General features: G+C 34.1%; 1 protein-coding gene across 1 annotated transcript; it reads left to right on the forward strand.

The window, feature by feature from the left end:
- Positions 1–6,582: 6,582 nt before the first annotated feature.
- LOC110900111 (leucine carboxyl methyltransferase 1 homolog) lies at positions 6,583–22,546 on the forward strand. Its single transcript, XM_022147012.2, has 13 exons — positions 6,583–6,718; positions 9,955–10,043; positions 10,141–10,280; positions 14,656–14,703; positions 14,802–14,883; positions 15,435–15,534; positions 16,303–16,423; positions 19,416–19,463; positions 19,644–19,727; positions 19,803–19,867; positions 20,410–20,461; positions 20,975–21,013; positions 22,230–22,546. The coding sequence occupies exons 1-13, from the start codon at positions 6,639–6,641 to the stop codon at positions 22,299–22,301; spliced, it is 1,020 nt and encodes a 339-aa protein (XP_022002704.1). The 5' UTR covers positions 6,583–6,638; the 3' UTR covers positions 22,302–22,546.
- Positions 22,547–23,698: the final 1,152 nt, after the last annotated feature.

Genomic DNA, 23,698 nt, shown 5'->3' on the forward strand with positions numbered 1-23,698 from the left:
AAAACATGTACTTATTTGCCGTGTTAGGACAAATTATCTAAATCTTACTATTTTAAGATGTGGTGAAATATTTTTATCTACACGCATATAAGTACGTATATTTGGATATAAGCTTAAAATTTCTAGTAAAAATTACACGTTATTATCCTTTTCTCGTTTTAACAAGTGTGAATTTTCTTCTAGAGGTGCACAAAATACCCGGTTCCGGACTTGACCCGGGGAACCAACATGGAACTGGTTCGAGGTCCTACCCGGTGGCATCAAGACCCGGTCCAAACCCAATTGTACCCGATAGTTTCTACCCAAACTGGTTCCGGACCCTAGCCGATTACTACCATTAAAGTTGTTGGAACTGATTATAGACGTTTGTAATGACTATATAGCCGGTTGTACCTGTTTTAGGTAGGATAAGAACCAGACCCGACCTGGCCCTAACCGGGTAAATTGGGTATCCATCTATACATATAGAACCCGGGTCCAGTTCCTTGGAAACCCAGTTCCATTTATACCTGATTGGGCCTTACCCGGTTTCAATTCCGACCCTATACCCGATTTGTGCATCTTCATACTCTTCACATTAAAAAACATGTTAATCTTATATAATTTTGTTTTAGCCCGCAAATACACCGATGAAAAAAAAAAAGGCATGTCCAAAATCCAAATGACCAAGAAGCCTAAATGCTACAGTAGAATATGGGATTATGGGCCACTTTCAAAGCCCATCATAAATCATAATGACTCATAGCGTAACCACAATGCCACATTTAGGGGTGTTCATCGGGTTTTTTCTTCGGGTTTCGGGTTGTTCGGGTCGGGTTGTTCGCGTTTTTCTCTGGGAAAAATTGACCCGATAACCAACCCATTTAAAGTTCGGGTTAGTCGGGTTTGGGTTATTCGGGTTCGGGTCGGGTTATTCGGTTTTCGGGTTTAGATGTAAAATGAAAATAAATGTTATTTTTTTCAAAATATCATCAAAATTCATATTGTTACTTTATAAATATCATCAAAGTTCAAAGATTAATTGACATTATGCTATTATAATATTTAAAAAACCAAAAACTTAGTGTTCCATCTATTAAAGACTCAAAATCTAAACACTTTTATAAGAAAAAAACAATAAATGTTCGGGTTTTTTTTTCGGGTTTCGTGTTTCGGGTTTTCGGGTCGGGTTGTTCGGGTTTTTGGCCTGGAAAAAGTGACCCGATAACCGAACCATTTAAAGTTCGGGTTGGTCGGGTTCGGGTTTCTCGGGTTCAGGTTTTTCGGGTATTCGCTAATTCGGGTTCAGGTGGCTTTGAATTCGGGTTGGGTTTCGGGTTTTGGATAAAAATAAACAGCCCTAGCCACATTGCATAGCGATAGTAATGATGATTAGTCTGATAACAAAAAAAAGTCTTCATAATTACTTAATAAGTTATTTTTATCTTTTGTTAAATCTAATAAACAAATTTTATTAATGCACTTATCCTTTTATTAAAAAATAATAATAATAAACAAAATTTGCGTAGATGGCTTCTTGACCTAATAGGCAGCACCAGATGTTTATCCCTATTAAACTGATGTAGGTTTAAGTCCCACAAAGTGTACATTAAGTGGATTTTACTTTACTTAGAAGTAGATTCAATAGGGGTGTGTGTTTGGTGTTTAAAGAAAAAGATAATAGTATGTATTTTATTGTTGGGTTATTGGATTTTAATAATCATAAGTTTCACATATTGGCCAATAATAATTTCAACTTTAAAAATTCCGTCTAACGATACCAACTTGTAAGAATTTGGCCCCCATCGATCATTTTCTAACATATAACAATTTGATCCCCTCAATAGATTCAAGTGCACCTACAGCCTCCTTAATAAATTCAAGTGCACTGCAGTTAGAAAAGGATCGATGGGGGCTAAATTCTTACAAGTTGAGATCGTTGGAGGAAATTTTTAAAGTTTGGATTATTATCGACCAACAGGTAAAATTTAGGATTATTAAAATCCAATAACCCTTTATTGTTTAACCGAACTTTAAATTAAAGACGTTTTGATACGGAAAACTAGCTAAGTCTAGCCCAGGTGTCTCGATAATGGATTGGACCTTACCCTGGATGGGCCTTTTAAAACTTGAATGTCCAAATAATAAGAATACAAACATATCCTAAAAATAAAAAGTGTGCAGAGACACAATGGATTGCAAAATATAATACAATGGTAAAAATTATAACACAATGTCGAAGAAAAAAGACACAACGAATCACAAAAAAGACATAATAACGCAAATATAGAAAAAACACAATAATAAATAAAAGGACACAATGATGTAAACAAAAATTGTAAATCTACGTACTAAACATCTAAATGCAAAAACCTAAAATCTCATATCGTAGAGTTCGATGAGATGGTTCCAATGCGGGTTGAATGAGGTCAATCGGAGTCCGTTTGATACCCTTATTACGATTTCTTATTTTTAAGAGACTTTGTAATTGATCCTAACCCTACAAACATAACTATAATATGCTAATATCTTAAAATGATTATATATTTCAAGAGGCTTAAATAAACTGAAGGTTTAATAAACAGTTTATTAATCAGTAACTGTTAGTTAAAATGTATCAATTAGGGTTCATTATATTTTCATTTATAAATCATTCACTGTTAGATAAAATATCTATTAGTTTTATAAATCATTTCACTCTTGATTTTTTTGAAAGGAAATTTTCATTAACACAAAAACCAACCCGAAGACCGGGCGGCACACAACAACGACTCTCCATAATTACAAAGTTACACCAACAACGACACCACATCATTTCACTCTTGATAAAATGTATTAGTTAGGGCTGTGATTATGATATGATTTATTTAGCTTTACTACTAATCACCCTTATTGTCTGTTTGTTTTATTTAGCTCGCTATTATTTATGCATGCATGTGTGCGCGCAATGTTAATGTCCATTTAGCGTATTAACTATTAACAAACACGTTTATTTAAGTAATGAAAACAAATATAAAACAATTCGTTTTATGTGTTTTTATTAGTTTATTTATTCAGTTACGTCAACAAAATCTTAATTGGGTTTATTTACTCGTTTATTAGATTTGCTTATTTTAAAATTAAACTTTGCTTAATTTGTTCAATAAAACAAGCGTCCTAGAACACCCTCCAAAAGTCGTTCCTAGTGTTGAAAGACGAATGATTCAATGGCATTGATGAATTCTCATTATGGGTATGGGTATGGGTATGAGTATGAACTTTATATGATGTAGAATTAAAGAGTCACTATTCGTGTTCTAAAAAAATTGTTTTTATCGGTACATCACTTTATATGCCAGTTGTATAGCCCCTAGAGGATTTCTTATATATACCCATAAAGGCTATAGGATTTCTTATATACCCACAAAACCAAAGGGCACACGGCCTGGCGACGATATCTAGGTTCAAGTCTCATGTAGAAATGGGAAAAAAATCGGTTTGAGTCCAACCAATTTTAACCCGACCTAAACCACCAATTTGTATACTGATTTCCCCTCTCGTCACCCAAACATGTTTCAACCTAACCTAATAAATAAATTCATATATACCAGTTTTGGGTATCGGTTTACGACCCAAACCAGTTTCAACTAAACCCAAGCCGATTTGAATAGGGTTCGTATACTTTTAGCCTAACCTATTTTATCCTCAAACCGCATTTGACCAAAGTTGATCAAAACAATTTGGTTTATAGCCCAAACCGGTTTTGAAATAAAAACACGATTTATAAGACTATGGGGTGGGGGGTTGGGTTGGGGGCATTGCTTGACACGTGGCGATTGTGGGCTCCACCAGGCCACCCAAAAAAGTGGGGTGTGGAAGCGGCGTGGCCAGGCGGCGTTGGGGTGCCATTTGGTTTTTTTATATAGTTGACATTTTTAAAATAAAACACAAACTTATATTAATTTAAAAATTAAAAAAAAAAACTACTTATTAACTCCTAAAAAACTAAAAAAAAAAAGTAGTTACTAAATCCTAAAAAAAATTACAGAGTTCGATAAATGTTAAAGTGGGGAACCCACTTAAATTCCGAATTCCTGTCGTGCCTCCACTCGAACTTCGCGATCTCCACTCGATCGTGTGGCTCAGGTCGCCCGCAGGGACACGGTCGAAAAAATTTTAAACCGATCCAGCTTCGGTTTGAGTTCACGCCACTTGTGTTGGCAGGCGTTTAAATTGTGACGAGCGTTCCCAATGTGTTGTTGGTATTATTGGAACACTTGACCCCAATACCACGGTTTGACCGCGTTGTAGCGTACATTGTGCATTGATGATCGATGTCACAAGTGCGATCTCCTCCTCCTCCTCCGTCCAATGCACCATGTTCGGTTTTGGTTGAAAAAAAATTGTTATTTGGTGTGGGATTTGTCAAAGAAGATTTGTAAATATTTGTGGAAAAAATGAAGTTCGGGATGGGTATTTATAGGTAAAAAATTGTAATTTTTTAAAAATTTGTTTTTTTTACTTCAAAACCGCCATCCCCAACGGCTTGGGCAAACGGCTACCCCAGACAGTCATATGTCACCAGCCAATCCAAGTCAGCCACCTCAAACCCCCCTCCCCGCCAACGTCGGGCTTCAAAGCCACGTTAGCGGGAGGGACAACGCCGTGGCCAACGCTGGCACAGTGTAAGTTAGCCAACGTTACCTTGCATCCCTACCCCAACCAATGTTGGAAATCAGGCCTTCTTCAATATAATCAACAAAAGATTTAACAAGAAAGAATACTTTGATTAAGATTGAAGGTACATAAACCCAGACATATAACCCCTATTTATACTAAACAACCTTGATGCCCAAGAAACATACCTTGACTAGAATTAGGAAACCTAAATAATAATGAAATAAAACTACCATAAATAATTAATCTTCCACCAAAAATAAACTAAACCACTTAGCACCTTCCACCTTTTAAGTTATGACAAGATTAGTCCCAACAACCAACACCCCACAACTGATAGTCTAAATCTCTAGTGTTACATCAACGTATATTTCAAAATGTATTTAAAGGGTGTCTCCATTAGCCGTTCTAGAAAAAAGTTTACCCACAAAACATTATAAATTATAAACTAATAATGGATATTTGATTTAAATAACCTCGATTTTCACCATTTAACCAATAGTACTCTCAGCTTTCGATTTGTACCACAACACTCCAACTAGGGGTGTGCAATAACCGAACCGTTAACCGAAACCGAACCGAAAACCGACAAAACCGAACCGAAATTAACCGAAACCGAATTAACCGAAAGTCGGTTAACGGATATTTTTTTTTACTATCGGTTAACCGAAATTAACCGAACCGAACCGAATTATTTATTTTCTTTATATATTTCTAGCTTTTATACCTCTATTTCATGTATTTCATATTTTATACTTTTATTTCATGTAATAATACATCTATTTCATTTATTTATACCTTCATTTCATTTATTTATACCTTCATTTCGTTTATTTATACATCCATTTAATGTATTTAAACATCTGTTCATGCATTTATACCTCCATTTAATGTGTTTAAATATCTGTTCATGCATTTATACCTCCATTTCATTTATTTATATATTTATTTCATGTATTTATACATCTATTTCATGTACTTATACCTTCATTACATGTATTTCTAAGCAAAAAAACTAGCCCTTGTTTGAATTGGTTATTAACCGAAAATTAACCGAACCGAACCGAAAACCGACAAATTAACCGAATTAACCGAACCGATTAACCGATGACTTCGGTTATGGTTACGGATAATGCTAATAACCGAACCGAACCGAACCGTGCACACCCCTAACTCCAACTTTCAATTTTTTTTCTCTGAAATTTCCAAACTAATTGAACCCTAGCCCAATTAGTTATTTGTTAATGCGAAACTTTTGTGATGACATGGCAGTTTATGTGACATCTGACTTGGTTTTTTTTATGACGTGACATTGGTTTGGTGACGTGACAGCAGATGTCAGCAAACTAGGTTAGTCTTAGATTAATTTGGAAGTGCTTTCGGCCAATAAATTGAAAGTTAAAAGTGGTATCGTACAAATTAAAAGTTAGAAGTGATATAGCGGACAATTGGTAAAATTTGGGTTATTTAAATCCAATTTCCCAATTAATAATTACAAACTTTTTTTAGAGTAAATTACAAAAATTGTCCTTTATGTATGTCACTTATTGCAAAATGTGTCCTTTGTCTTCAATAATTACATAAAACGTACTCGATGTTTACAAACCCTTGCAAGTTATGTCCTTTAGCCCTAACTCAGTTAATTATTGTGGTTAAATCTGACCAAATGGACCCCACATAAAGATATTTTTGTGGTTAAATCTGACCAAATGGACCCCACATGAGAGTAAAATGACCAAAATACCCTCATGTGGGGTCCATTTGGTCAGTTTAACCACAAAAAGTTAACTGAGTTAGGGCTAAACGACATAACTTGCAAAAGTTTGCAAACATCAAGTACGTTTTTTGTAATTATTGAAGATAAAGGACACAATTTGCAATAAGTGACATACATAAAGTACGATTTTTGTAATTTACTCTTTTTTTTTTAGCTCTAAAGCAATACTAGCTCCTTTCAAGCATTCAATTACAACCATCTTCTGTCAAATTCACAAGCGAAGAAGATGGAGAAATCAACGGCAGATTCACGGAGCAACAGAGCAGCTGTTCAAGCAACTAATGACGATGCTTCCGCTAGCAAGTTGTATGTAACCTAATTCCAATCTTTCCCCCCAAATTTCATCACTTTTTATTCATTTCTTCTCCAGATTATTATCTTCTAGGGTTTCCGAACTGAACGTTCGGTAATTTGGACCATTTAGGTTGATTTTTGGTTAGGTTTTGTTGCATTGTGTTCGGTAATTATTGGAAAATTGAGATCATAGATGTGATTAGTTGTTGTAAAATGAACCCTAGCCCTAGATGGAATATTATTATTGCAAAAGGTAGATAGGTTTTGTGCAAAATATGTATACTTGCTTGTTAAAATGATTTGAAAATGTGTTACATAGAGTGAAGTTAATCATATTGGTTACAACATTGATAAGCTTTTCTAAGACATACGTTGTAAACGAACCGAACGGACACAAACAAGCCTTGTTCATGTTTGTTCATCAAGGAAGGAACATGTTCATAAACGGTTCACGAATGAGATTTCTTGTTCGTGTTTGTTCTGCCCCGCTTGCGGTGTGCACATATAATGTATATATGCGTGGGCGCTCGGGGGGCAAAAGTGAAATGGTACTAACTTTAACGTTATTTTACTAATTTCGTGAAAATAACGTTAAAAGCGGTGGATGGTTAATCATGCATCATGTGGTAGCGTTGATAGCTGAAAGACACGAGGGTACATGCACCAATTGGTCTCTGTCCCGATTGTTATGTGCCTTAGGTCCAAGGCTTGATACAAAACTACAATCGAGCCGGGGGTCTCACTGGAAGCAGCCTCTCTATTCCTACGGGTAGAGGTAAGGCTGTCTACATCTACCCTCCTCAGACCCTACCTTAGCTTTGCTATTGGTGGGATTTACTGAGTATGATGATGATGATGATGTTTGTTCATTAAGGAAATGAACGTGTTCATGAACACTTACTGAAACAAACGGAAACGAACACAAACAAATGTTCATGAACATAAATGAACACAAACGAACGTTATATATATTCATTTAAAAATACAATATGCACTTTTCATCGGAAAGATTATGAAGAATCCACCAAAAATAAATAAGTACTTAACGTAATTAACACAAAAGTTAAGAAGTTTTTCATGCTTTAACACAAACTGAAATTGAAATGATCAAATGAGGGATGTCGGCGGAGGCGTATAGTATAACTATGGTTTCAAAATTTTTAAACTAAAGCCAATAAAATAAAAATACAACATAAAAACCCTTAAATGAACGAACACAAATGGACATAAATGATCGAACATAAATGAATACATTACCGAACGTTCGCGAATATAAACGAACAAACGCAGCCTCTGTTCATGTTTGTTTGTTTAACTTATCGAACGGAATTTCTTGTTCGTGTTTGTCCATTTATTAAATGAATGAACATAAACGAACTTCCCGCTGAACGGTTCATGAACTGTTCGTTGAATGTTCGGTTCGTTTACAGCCCTATACATATCATATATACAAACAGTGATACAGGGACGCGTTCTTTTCAGAACCAACAATATATGTATATATAACGTGTGTACTACACACACATATGTGTGTGTGTGTGTGTGTGTATTGAATTAGCTGCAGAACCTAAATGGAAATTAGTTGCAAAACCTAGATGATTTTTGTGCAAAATGTGAATATTTGCTTCTTGAAATAGTTGAAAATTATATCACATAGACTGAACTGAATCATATTGGTTACAACATTGATTAATTTTTCTAAGACATACATACATACACAGGCATACATATACATATATGATATATACATACACGGACGCGTTCTTTTCAGAACCAACAATATATATATATATATATATATATATCATAGTTGTTGAAGGTGCACTTAAGGCTCAAAGGGTGAGCCTTAGGCCTTAATGCAAGGCGCCTAAAAAGTGAGGTTTTTTTAGGGAGGCGTATAGTCCAAAAATACAATTTTTAGGGGTTTTAGACATGCTTTAGGCTTTTTTTAGGGCTAATGTAGGTTGATTCCAGGCTTGTTTAAGGTTGGTATAATTGTTTGAGACCTGCTCAGACGATTTTTGGCCAAGTTTCGTCGGAACTTGGCCTGAAAAATGCGCCTGAGGGTCGGAAAGTGGGGCTTAATGCTTATGAAGCAAAGCGAGAAGGCTGCGCTGGGCCTGAAATATGGACCTAGGCGCGCGCCTGGGTGAGCCTTGACAACAGAGATATATACATGCATACATACACACACATGTATATGTGTATATGTATGTGTGTGTGTGTTGTAAACGAACATCTTTGTTGTGGATAAGCAAAAACTCAGTAACATTTTGCCCCAAATCTTCCGTTCTTCCCACGATTGTATTATTGGTATCATACAATTCAGACATTTAAAGAAATAAGCTTCATGTATAAGTAACATTTGATAAGGTATCCAACTATCCATAAAAGCAACCGTTTTGTGCAAAATGTGAATGCTGGCTTCTTAAAATAATTGAAAAATATACCACATAGACTGAACTGAATGATGTTGGTTACAGCATTGATTAACTTTTCTAAGATATATAGTTGTAGGCAAAAGATCAAATACAAATAATCTTAACATACTAAACATACAAATTGAAGGAAAACTCAAAAAGACAAGGTGGCATTTTTGTAATTACCACCAACTATCAAAGTTACTATACAAATGTGAACTCAACCAAAAATACATAAAAAACACATTTTTTTTTAACATTTTTTATTAAAAAATCGCTACATTTTGTTAGTAAAAAAAAAAAAAATTTTTCGCTGCTACTAAAAGTAGCGATTTTTTAGTAAAAAATGTTAAAAAAAAATAATTTGTGTGTTTTTTTTATTTTTTTAGATTTTTTAGGTTTTTTGGGGGTTTAGTTTTTAGCATTTTAGCTTGGGTGGGGGGGGGGGGGTAGGTTTTTTTAGGTTTTTTTTTTTTTTTGGGGGGGGGGTAGGTTTTTTTAGGTTTTTTTTTTGGGGGGGGGGGGTTAGGTTTTTTTTAGGTTTTTAGGGGTGGGGGGGGGGGTTTAGGTTTTTTTAGGTATATTTGTAGAGTAACTTTGATAGTTATTGATAATTACAAAAATGCCACCTTGTCTTTTTGAGTTTTCCTTCAATTTGTATGTTTAGTATGTTAAGATTATTTGTACAAGAACTTTACCCTATAGTTGTAAACAAATATCTTTGTTGTGACTTGTAAACATGACAATATATCACATAGACTGAATTAAATCATATTTTTTTAAGGTTTTGGACGGTAATATTAATTGTGTTCTATATATGGATGAAAGGTCTTGTGTCAAGAAAGGATATATCAAAGATGACTATGTACATTTGTTTGTACGGAGGCCCGTGAGAAGATCTCCGATAATAAATCGTGGTATGTTTTATTTGCTACCAAAAACTAAAGGTTATATGACTTTTTGATGACTTGATAGTTGAATCTTGTTTTGCATACTTATTTTTGTCTTCATAAGGTTATTTTGCCCGTTGGGCTACTTTCCGGAAGTTTCTGCATCAATTTTTGGATAGCGAAGCAAAATCAAGCGACAGTCCCGTCAAAAAGCAGATTTTATCACTGGGAGCGGGGTTTGATACAACATATTTTCAGTTGCAGGTTTGTCATTTCTTGTACATCGAACTGGATGTTCAGTGAACAATTCATGAACCATTCATCGGGAAGTTCATTTGTGTCCGCTCGTTTAATAAATGAACGGACACAAACAAGAAATTTCGTTCGTTTGGTTAAATGAACAAACATGAACATAGGTCCCGTTCGTTCATTTATGTTCGTGAGCGTTCGGTAACATGTTTGTTTATTTTTGATAGTTCATTAGTGTTTTTAGTTTTTATAATTTATTTAAATACTTCAAAATTCCAACAAAAAAAATATTTAATAAGTATATGTGTATTATATGTTCCGTTCATGAATGCTTGTTTGTATTGATTTGTTTCAATATATTCCGTTCATGAACGCTTGTTTGTATTGATTTGTTTCAATTTGTGTTCATGAACGTTTGTTTGCGTCTGTTGCCTAAAATTAACAAACGAACCACAAAATGAAAATGTTAAATGGATGAAACTTTACCCCGCACATTGTGGCGGGAATTTGATTACCAGTACAGTACTAGTACAGTACTGACACCGAGTGTAGCAACCGAAAGAGATAACGTAAAACCATGGGGAAAGGAACACCGAAATGTCAACGTACGTACTCAGAAGAATCACTAAAAGACAAAACAATAAAAGCAAAAAAAAAAAAAAATACCGGGATATTGTTCGGTTGGAGTCAGTTTTGTTCGTCACGTTAGCAAGGGAAAAACACTAAAAGGCAAAATACGAAAAGGAATAAAAGTAGAGGGACTAAATATGCATATTAGCAAAGTTAAGGTTGAGAGTCGAAACATGTATATAAGCAAAGTTAATTTACGAAGGAAAAAACTTTATTAAAGTAGAGGGGCTAAACATGTATATTAGGAAAGTTAAAGTTGAAGAGTTGTATAGTAAATATAGTACAGAGCAGGGGGTGTAATTAGATAATCTACTAAAATACAAACCCTTAGCTACTGTGGCTAAGGGTTGTGTTTTAGTAATAACTAGATTTTGCCCTGCCCGCGTTGCGGGGCACTAAGCCGAATATTTCTCTCTCATAACATGTACGTCTGTGTTTCGGTTACTTGTACATACTACTCATAACACGATCTCAAAAAAATTACAATGAGTCAACCAATTAAATTAAAACACTATCATACTTTTGCTTAAGAAAAACAAAAACGATTAGGAAAACAATAATTTTAAACAGGGGCAAAATTGTTTTTTTTCAGGATAAATGAGCGTGTTCCAGGCTGCCTGGCACGAATAAAAATTACACCGAGTCAATCACTTAAAACAAAGCACTACTATAGTTTTGGCAAAAAAAAAAAAAAAAACTAAAATGATGGCATGACTGTAATTTTACACTGGGGCAAAATCGTAATTTAACTGGGAAAGCAAAGGAAAACAATGGCAAAAATGTAAATTTAAATTGAGGGCAAAATCGTAATTTGGCTGGGTGGGGAAAAAACAAAACTATTGGCAAAACTGTAAATTTAAACGGGTCAAAATCTTAATTTTGAACCGAGGGCAAAATGGTAATTTTTAGATGGGAGCAAAAGCATAATTTTACTTTGAGCTGGGGGTAAAAACGTAATTTTGAAATGATGGCAAAATCGTAGTTTTAAAGCGGGGATAAAATCGTAAATTGGTTGGGCCAATGGGGGAGTGCAAGGCAGCTTCCTGACACTATTCCCCCATCTTGTGTCTGTAGTTATACATTGGGGGCAAAATCGTAATTTTACTGGGAAATCAAACAAAAACGATGACAAAAATATAAATTTAAATTGAGGGCAAAATCGTAATTTAGCTGGGAGGAACAAAACAAAACTAATGGCGAAACTATAAATTTAAATGGGGCAAAATCGTAATTTTGAATGGAGGACAAAATTGTAATTTTTAACTGGGGGCAAAAACATAATTTTATTTTGAACTGGAGGAACAAAACAAAGCATGTGAACTATCGTTCACCAAACTTCATAAATGTTATAGAGTTAATATAATATAATATAGAGTAAACTGCAATTTTACCCCCTGAGGTTAGGGGTCATTGGCATGTCTACCCCCCCTAAGGAAATAATTGCAATTTTAACCCCCACTGTTCACCCTTATGTTGCACTTTTACCCCCCGGCGTCAAAAGGGGTAACAGAACTGTTAAGTCTAAGTTGAAATGACTATATTACCCTTACATTTTACCCCCCAACATTCCTGTTAAGTCGCACAATTACCCCCCACTGGTAAATTACTAATTTGTCCTTTGTTATTACCCCCTGTACTTTGTGTTAAGACACAACATTACCCCCTGCAACTTCGAAAACCCTTCCCGCCAAAATCAAATACCTGTTCTATGATTCTATAATACAAAATCTGAACCTGGTAAATTAAATACCTAACATCTGTTATAAGAACTGGTAAATTACTAACAAGCAAAGACTCCAAAACTGGTAAATTACTAATTCTGAACCTGTTCTATGCATCTGTTATAAGAACTGCAGGTCCAATGTGAACAAATCACACTCCAATACTTGCTGCAGATATATTGATACACTTAGTTCACATTTATATAAGGTGTTCAGGTATGATCAACCAGTGCACCAAAAATGTGGTTAATCAGTAACACATGCACTAACAACCTGCTGCACCAAAAATGTGCTTAATCAGTAACACATGCACATGATCAACCACTGTCATTCCAGTGTCATTATAGAACTTAAAAAGATGCACATGATCAACCTGAAGTAGCATAGCAAGTTATCATAGCAAGTACCAACCTACAACCTGCTTTATTGCTATGCTATGTGTTATTTACTTCAGTCTATTGCTATTTGTTATTTACCACCTGCAAATGCACATGATTAAGCACACTGATTAAGCACATGATCAACCTGTGCATGCTATGTGTTATTTACTTCAGTCTATTGCACATGATCAAGCAGGGTGTGTTCTATGCACACTGATTAAGCACATGCACATGATCAAGCACACTGATTAAGCACATGCACATGATCAACCTGAAGTATCATAGCAAGTACCAACCTACAACCAGTGTTCTATGCATCTGATTAAGCACCATTATGCCCAAACTGTGATCAACCAGTGTGTGTTATGCCCAAAATTTGATCAACCAGTGTGTGTTATGCCCAAACTGTGATCAACCAGTGTGTGTTATACCCAAACCCAAACTGATTAAGCACACTTATGCCTACAACCCAAAATGATTAAGCACACTTATGCCTACAACCCAAACTGATTAAGCACACTTATGCCTACAACCCAAACTGATTAAGCACACTTATGCCTACAAACTGCAAATCATCATCATCATTTTAGACAACCAGTGTGTGTTATACCCAAACCCAAACTGATTAAGCACACTTATGCCTACAACCCAAACTGATTAAGCACACTTATGCCTACAACCCAAACTGATTAAGCACACTTTATGCCTACAACCTGCAAATCATCATCATCATCATTTTAGACAATCATCATCATTTTAGACAAAAGCTAAATAAGTTAAGTTAAGTTAACCTACATATTACACAAAAGCTTCGATTAAGTTAAGTTAAGTTAACCTACATATTACACAAAAGCTAAGTAACTACTAGAGTAAACATCCGCTCAACTCTCCGGTGGTAGATGGAAGTTGAGGACAGGCCTCCCAAACACAGAGACCACCAGGTGGACCACCAATGATGAGCTTGATAAGCTCATTGTCAGGTCAACTGTAAAAAAACCAACAGTGAACCAAATCTGACCCTAAACCCTGTTTATAACATGATAATGACTAAATCTGACCCTGATTAACTAACATTGGTCGATTATACCTTTGGTGTGGCGGATGATATAGCGGATTATCCAACAAAACACCGGCATTTCCACTGATCCGACGAGGAGAAGAATGATCGGACGAGGAGAAGAATGATCGGAAGAGGAGATGTCGCCGGAGAGAAAATGATTGCCGCCGGTGTGTTATGTCGCCGGAGAAGAAGGTTGAATGTCGATGGTGGGAAGGTTAGGGGGTAATTATGCGGGGGTCTCTTACTTATAGGGGGTGTTGTATCAAAGAAGCTTCACATAAGAGCAAAATGACAATTATACCCTTTGACCAACAGGTTAAAATGTTGACTGTTAACCCATTTTGACGCCGGGGGGTAAAAGTGCGACATAAGGGTGAACAGTGGGGGTTAAAATTGCAATTATTTCCATAGGGGGGGGTAGACATGCCAATGACCCCTAACCTCAGGGGGTAAAATTGCAGTTTACTCTATAATATAATATAATAATGTGGCCGAAGTTCTTCCACAAGGATTGCAATATGCAGAAATGTTCATATTTAGTTAAGTTTGCACACGCAATGATTATTTTCTTAATTTAATATATTTTAAATTACTGGCAGGATGAAGGGAGGGCCCCACATTTGTACGTTGAACTGGATTTCAAGGAGGTGAGGATTTACGGTTTACGGTTCTTCCCACACCCACAGCCCTCGTATTTCTTTTTAAATTCTTTTTGGATTAATAATAGAACTTGCAAACAATATAGGTGACCTGTAAAAAGGCAACCATTATCGAAAATTCTCCGCAGTTAAGAGGAAAAATCAGTGAGCCCGCAACAATTTGTCAAGGTAATCTTCATTGATTTACATTTACCATTCTCTTTCTTTATTCAATTTTGATTGAGAGTGAATTTCAAGGATTGTCCTTTATCTTTATACCCATTTTCAGGCGCTGTCCCTTAATGTTCAAAATTGACGAGTTTTGTCCTTATGTTTTCATATCATACACGTTTTGTCCTCTAGGCCTAACCCAGTTAGTTTTTTCAGTTAAATTTCGTCATGTGCTTTGCACATGAGGGCATTTTTGTCAATTCAAAGGTTGCAGAAGCTTTGAGCTGTAAATCTGTTGTTGAACTTACCTTTGAATTGACCAAAATGCCCTCATGTGCAAAGCATATGACCAAATTTAACTGAAAAAACTAACTGGGTTAGGCCTAAAGGACAAAACGTGTATGATATGAAAACATAAAGGACAAAACTCGTCAATTTTAAACATAAAGGACAGTGCCTGAAAATTGTTATAAAGATAAAGGACAATCCTTGAAATTCACTCTTTGATTGATGTGTAAATATATTTATTTAATTTTTAACTTCATTAATTTTGATCTGCAATTTTGCAGAGAAAGGAGAAGTAATCAGCGATCGTTACAAACTTCTTCCAATTGATTTGAGAGATATACAAAGTTTAAACGACCTCATTATAACTCATATGGATCCAAGGTATGTGCATCGGTTAGTTTTTGACTTTTTTCATGTTAATATTCTAGTTTCCTTAGTTTAGAAACTTAATGTTATCGCTTTTAAGATATCGGGTGGTGGATGTTTCCTTCTAAAGCTTATTCAATCTTCAAGTAAAGTACACGGATGGTCCTTGTGGTTTACCAAATTTTTGGATTTGGTCCCTAGCTTTCCAAAAATACACGGATAGTCCCTGTGGTTTGCACTTTGTAATGCATTTAATCCCCAGTCAACAAATCTAAAGGTTTTAGCATGTCCAAGTTAGGGACTAAATGCGTTACAAAGTGCAGACCACAGGGACCATCCGTGCACTTTTCGAAAAAAACACTTTTGGAAAAAGCTGGGGACGTCCTAAATGCGTTACAAAGTGCAAACCACAGTGACCATCTATGTACTTTTGGAAAGCTAAGGACCAAATTCAAAAAATTGGTAAACTACAGGGACCATTTGTGTACTTCACTCTTTTAAGAAAATAGGTGGTGGATGTTTCCTTTTAAAGCTTAAGCAGCCTTTTTGCACTATCTACTTGTCACAGTAATAACATGAAATAATAACATTTTTGCCGATTACCATTATTAAATAGATATTTTTATTCAAGAATTTAGCAAAAGTGATGTCCTGAAAAAGGAAACTGTCTTAATATTTTTGGGACGGACTGTTATTGACTTATTGTGTATTTGTGTTGTAATTTTTATAAGAATGATGATTGCGTGGAGCTATTAAGCTGCTTCTTACTAATGTTACTATCAGCTTGCCAACATTTATAGTCGCAGAATGCGTGTTAATATACTTGGATCCCGACTCAAGCAATGCTATCGTTGAATGGGCTTCTAGAACATTTCCTACATCAGTATTCTTTTTATACGAGCAGGTACTGATTTTTTAATCATCATCCGCTCCTCGAAACTTTCAATGTCGACTTGAATATGGAATAAGTAAATTTAGCTTGAAAATAAAATCATATCCTAAAGGTAAAAATTAGTACATATATATATATATCTATACTATATAATAAAAGAAACCTGATTTTGGACACGTGTCATTTATTGAAGATGTCTACATTTGTAATTTCCTACCTTTTCATATTTAATATTATTATTTACCAAATTGACACTTTTTTATTTAGTTTACCCTTATCTCTTATTTTATAAAAAAAATATCGATTATTCTATCTCTTATTTTCATATTGTATTTATATTTATTATTATTATTATTATTATTATTATTATTATTATTATTATTATTATTATTATTATTATTATTATTATCATCATCTTGGTTTCTATAACCCAACTTATCAAACTGTTTAAATATCATGCATATCCTTGGGTGTGAGTCACTACATATTGTTCATGCATATGTTCACGTGACTTATGTTCTTGATTTTTTTTAAATGAAAGTTTTTCCTGAACGAAACATTCGTAACACGGTCAATCAGTTGGGCCGTGATTATGTCGAATAATTTTTAAATTTAGTTTGCACTTATTTTTTCCATTCACATGGGATAGAAGTAAAATTATTGGGTTTCACATTTGTAATTAGTTATTTTTTTTATTAAGATGCTATCGTTCTATTTGTTCATGTTCAAAATGATCAGAAAAAAACTCAGTAAGGTTACAAAATTACATTTATTTAACCCGTGTAATACAGAGTGTTTTTAAAGATATAACTTTTTTTATTATTTAGTATATATAATTAGATTTATTCAACCCGTACAATACACGGGTTTTTATTATTTGGTATATAAAATTACACTAGGTTATAACCCCGTGTATTACACGGGTTGAATAAATAAATTTTATATACTAATAATAAAGCAATATATCTTTAAAAACCTCATTTATTGCACGGGTTGAATAAATATAATTTTATTTATTGAATAATAAAAAAGTTATATCTATAAGAACAATATTGTACGGGTTGAATAAATGTAATTTTATATACGAAATAAAAAAGTTATATCTTTAAAACCATGTGTATTACACGGGTTGAGTAAATAAATTTTATATACTAAATAATAAAACAATATATCTTTAAAAACCTCATTTTATTTATTGCATGGGTTGAATAAATATAATTTTATATACCAAATAACAAAAGAATACATTTTTAATAATATGTGTATTACATGGTTTGAATAAAAGTAATTTTCTGTACTAAATAATAAAAAATTATATATATCCTAAAAAACCCCGTGTATTATACGAATTGAATAAATTTAATTGTATACATTAAATAATAAAAAGTTATATCTTAAAAACCTCACGGATTACATGGGTCGAGTAAATGTAATTTTGTATAGTGAAAATAAAAATATTTAATATATTAACACAAAGTTTGGATTTCGTGATAAAAATAGATTATTCTATTGTTGCAAAATTTGTTAACGAAGTCTCAATAAATTTAACCCTTTATTTAAAACTATATTTGGATGGTAAAAAATATAATATTATGCCAACAATAACTGTCAGAATAATCTATTATCAGATAAAATCAGACACGTTACCTTTGAACAAGAAAATGTCACAATAAATATTAGTAGTGGTACAAAATTTTAAGTTCCTATGACAAATCCTAAAAAACAAATCATATTATAATGAATGGTTATACAAACTTCAATATTTATTTCGTATTTGGTCTGCATATTACTTTATATTATATATATATATATATATATATATATATATATATATATACTTAGATCATATTATGTATATATTTTTTTTGTTTCACATTATAATTATGATTCACCCCGTGTATTACACGGGGCAATAACCTAGTATATATATATATATATATAGGTAAAGAGTACTGTACAATATTGCTTATCGTACATTACGTACGCTTCAATCTCAGCCGTCAGATCATCTTCCCGCATTTTAAAATCGCATGTTGTTTTTTTATAACAATTTCGCATGTGATAATTTTTGATGAATTCGCATGTTGTTTTTTGTACCAATTTCGCATGTGATAATTTTGATGAAATAGCATGTTGTTTTTTTGTAACAATTTCGCATGTGGTAATTTTGATGAAATCGCATGTTAAAAAACTAACATGCGAAATTGTTACAAAAAATAACATGCGAATTCAATGCGGGAAGATGATCGGACGGCTGAGATTGTAGCGTACGTAATGTACGATAAGGGCATTTGTACGTTAACCTAGCCCTATATATATATATATATATATATATATATATATATATATATACTAATTTGCAACTTAGGTATGAATCTTGGGCTGTACAATGGGCTTTAGTGGGTTGTACCCACCTTTTGTTTTTTTTTTTTAAATTTCTTTTATACTTTTAACCCAATACTTTTGCATCTTTTACAATTTAACCCCAAAACTTTCACTTTCAACTTTAGTTCCCTATACTTTTACATTTTTCGTTTCTCTCTAAATTTTGCGAGTTAACATGCCACAACGTGCGTGTGTTGTTCAACGTTTTTACGCCTATTTTTTCCCATTTAATAGCCCCGTCGCAACGTCGCAACGCGCTGGTCCTAGATCGACTTAGTTATTTTTTCTATGTTTTACGTTCCACTTGCGTGGTTCTACGTTTTTACGTCTGCTTTCCGTTCGTTTTATTTATTTTTTTGTTTTTTATTTCTTTTTTAATACGACTTTTTTTCGGTGTTGATGCTCGCTGGCGGTGATGTGCCATTGGTACTACTTGGCACGGTTTTACGCCCCCCGCCGCAATGTGAGGGGGTTCATGCTAGTTATTTCTAATTTTCTATAAGAATATATGAATACCAATATGTATGCATATTTATGAAATTGGTATTAATATTTTTATATAATATATGTTTATACGCTTTCCTATATGTCATCATAATCTATTTTCCTGCAACAACAGATTAATCCGCATGATGCTTTTGGGCAGCAAATGATCAGAAATTTGGAGGTAATATACTATACAGGTTCTTTAATTTTTTAATAGAAATTTTTACACTTCGTTAATAATACATTAATTGAGCTTCTAAATATAACGTCATGTTCCCTCATATACATGCTTTCAATAATATCGATTTGCAACACTTTGTGAAAGCCATCTTTATGTGAATTTACGTCTCATTTTCATTAGAGTCGAGGCTGTGGGTTATTAGGCATTTACGCTACACCAACGTTGCTTGCAAAGGAAAACCTTTTCCTCGACCGAGGTTGGCAGGTACGGTTTAAATGCGGAATCCCGAAAAAACGTTAAAAATCGTGTGTATTAAGTAATAGTAATGATGCGTTTCAGAGAGCTGTTGCATGGGACATGCTGAAGATATATACGAGCTTCATTGAACCTCAAGAACGACAAAGGTATTGGTTTTCTGGATATTTATAGAGTAAAGTACACAAATGGCCCTTGTAGTTTATTAAAATTTTGGATTTGGTCCCTAGGTTTCCAAAAGTACACGGATGGTCCTTGTGGTTTGCACTTTGTAACGTATTTAGTCCATTTTTTCCAAAAGTACATGGATGGTCCCTGTGGTTTGCACTTTGTAACGCATTTAGTCCCTAACTTGGACCTGCTAAAACTTTAGATTTGTTGGTTGGGGACTAAATACGTTACAAAGTGCAAGCCACAGGGACCATCCGTGTATTTTTAGAACCATCCGTGTACTTTACTCATATTTATATTTTGAAGAAGTTTTGGGCTTTTTTTTAATCCGTAAAACTAACAATAAAAAGTTTCTTAATAGGAAAGGCAATTTCATAGAAACGTATGAATCCTGTATAGTAAAAATGTTGAGCATTTTTTAAAAGCTTTTGTTATCGGTTTCACGAGTTTCCTTATTTACTCATTAAGTTGCTTATGGAATGTTCTTTTATAAGATTTTTATCCATGTTTGGTTGATCAGGATTGAACGGCTGGAATTGTTCGATGAGTTTGAAGAATGGTATATGATGCAGGCAAGTTAACGTCTTTTATATATATATATATATATATATATATATATATATATCTCATAGTGACAGCCCTGTATATTTAATTATGAAAAAAAAATTTGTGTTTGACCCTGAAAGTCAAACTAGCTAGTTCTGAAAAAAAAATTAGAGTAAATTACGATTTTGGCCCCTGTGGTTATATCACTTTTACCATTTTAGCCCAAAAAGGAATTTTTTAACATCTGAGCCCCCAGCGTCTTTTTTTCTAACCCTTTTGGCCGCCAACATCCTTTTTTTCTAACCCTTTTGGCCCCTAAAAGTAAATGGATGGGGTTAGTGTTAGGGGCCAAAAGGGTTAGAAAAAAAGACGTTGGGGGCTTAGATGTTAAAAGATTCCTTTTTGGGCTAAAAGGGTAAAAGTGATATAACCACAGGGGCCAAAATCGTAATTTACTCAAAAAATTATGAATCATAAAACACTTAAAAAAGGAACCATAATATAATACTAGTTGACGTCCCTCCAATGTCGATTTTCAGGAGCACTACTGTGTGGCTTGTGCAATCAACGATGCCATGGTACGTTTTTTCAAATCCGAAAGTAATTATTTGGCATTTAAAGAATCGTTATCACATAATTAGGTACAACAAGTGACTAAATGTTAGATCCTAGGGGTATTTAGGTAATTTTGACAATTACCCTAAAAACCAGATTTGTTACTACAGTTTCTCGTCTCATCGAAATCTAATTATCTAGCCTTAAAATCAGAAAATCAGAATATGCTTTGTCAACCGCTGCAATCACTTGTGCGATAAAAGATGTGAAGTTACCTACTACCCTTATAACCTAACATTACTATATATCTTTAAAGGTATGGTCGGTGGTTCCGGCCATGCCTTTTTCACGTGACCCCAACTTTATCGGTTTTACATATTTAACCCTTTTCTTTTGGTAGGTGACATTGACCCTTAACTTTTGGTAAATGTTAGCTTTGACCCCCCATCTTTTTCTACTTAATAACTTCACACCTCATCTTCTCCAACATTTCAATTCTTTTGTTAAAATTTACTTTTACGACTTTGCACCGCAACGTAAGAGGCATTATACTCCCTTATCTATGCCTAACCACTTTAATGTCACGAACGTAACGTGTGTGACAAAGTAAAAAAATCATGTCACACACAGGCATCACACGTTAATGTCATCATCGTAACGTGTGTAATAAAGTAACGCGAGATTGCCGCCGCAACATGTGGCACAGATAAAAATCTAGCTAACATGATAAACCAAAAAACCATTGAAAACAAGCCGCCTAACATCACCTAAGACATTCGTATTCAGTTTAGTTATCTAAATATTTATAAATTTTTGAGTAAATTGCCATTTTAGTCCCTGAGGTTTGGTTCATATTGTCATTTTAGTCCAAATAGTTTTTTTTTCCTCCTCTGTGTCCCTGGCTTTTCTATTTTCTTGCCATTTTGATCACATTGCCTAACTCAGTCTAAAAATCTGGTTATAACCAGGGGTATTTTTGGCATAACTGTTGTATAGTGATAACCAGTGGTAGTTTATAACATAATTTATAAACCTCATAATAATTTAATGCCAAAAATACCCCTGATTATAACCTGGTTTTTAGACTAAGTTAGGCAATGTGATCAAAATGACAAGAAAAAGGAAAAGTCAGGGACCCTGGGGAGAAAAAAAAAACTATTTGGACTAAACTGGCAATTTGGACAAAAACTCAGGGACTAAAAGTCTAAAATGACAATTTACTGTAAATTTTTGTTTCAGGGCATGTTTGAGAATTTTGGTTTCCCTAAAGACCAGCCTGTGACTGGTGCCTCTACATCAGGATCCCCATGAGAAGCCATAAGTTATGCTAATGTTATATCAAGATTGGAGAAATGATAACTTACATTACAACACATGTCATGTGACTGGCACATGGTGGTACCCAATAACTAACTACCAAAGTCCCCAAAATGGGAAAAGCTTTATTAGTTTATATTTGTGTGGTTGATTGATGAATCTTGTGGATAATGCTTGGTTGGTTGTTTTGAATTTTGATTTGAGTATCTCAAGAAATATGATTGTTTTGCTTTTCTTTTAGGTTTACCAAATGCACCACTATGTGTTGCCTCAATTGTCCACTTTTGTGGTGGATCCCTTTTGTTTTGTAGGGGTAAATATGACTTTTCACATCAACTTTTTGGTCCTTTTAATTCTATATTAGTATTATATAGCTGTGGTTTTACGTTTTTTCACGTTTAATCCTCATCTTTTGGAAATAGCAGGTATGCTCCCTATGGTTTGTCGTTTTGTTACTCGGATAGTCCCCTGACATTTACTTCGGGGACTATCCGAGTAACACAATGACAAACCATAGGGAGCATACCTGCTATTTCCAAACTAACTGACATCTACTCATGGGACTGTCCAAGTAACAAAATAACAAACCATAGGGAGCATACCTGTTATTTTCAAAAGGTGGGGACTAAACGTGAAAAAATATGAAACCACAGGGACCATCCGGGCAATTAACTCTATTATATATAATTTTATAATATTTTCTAAGATAAAGAGGGATATCATCATATCATGACAACATAGTGATTGATAGCCAATTATGCAACTTGAAAACTTGAAATAGAAACAAAAAGATTCAATCTTTAAAAAATCTCACCAACAATTTTGGTGGTCACCTCCATCAAAACAAAATGATTGACTGAAAATATCAACATTTTCAATGGTTGCCACTATGAAAGAGGGCCCACAAAGCATTACAATGGAATCTCAAATGTGGATGACCTACTTGTTGACTAGTCAAACAAAAGGTGTCATGTTTTACCACTCAAAAAATAAGAGATGTATGTATCAATTATTCATCTTGATCATCCATCATTTAGTAAAGGTGTGACCTTTAACATTTCTTGAAATTTACACCCAAAAAAGATAGTGGCCCACATAGCCTGTTTGACCGGTTTAAACAATTTTTTGATGAAGTTATTTTTTTCTCGTATTCATAAATCTTATTTTCACATCCATTTTTACTGTATCTCGCTCTTTATATATATCTATGTATATACAGAGAGAGAGGGGAGGGGTGTGTGAACGTTTTTTTTTTTTTTTGAAAGGCTAACTTCATTAAAAAGCCGAACCCGAAAACCGGGACGGACAAACAAAACAAAACTTACATATTCACAAATTTACACCAATCTCCCCAATCAAAACTACCTTTCTTGACCCTATATTTAAACCAA

Source organism: Helianthus annuus, chromosome 13, assembly GCF_002127325.2.
Source record: "Helianthus annuus cultivar XRQ/B chromosome 13, HanXRQr2.0-SUNRISE, whole genome shotgun sequence".
Taxonomy (NCBI): domain Eukaryota; kingdom Viridiplantae; phylum Streptophyta; class Magnoliopsida; order Asterales; family Asteraceae; genus Helianthus; species Helianthus annuus.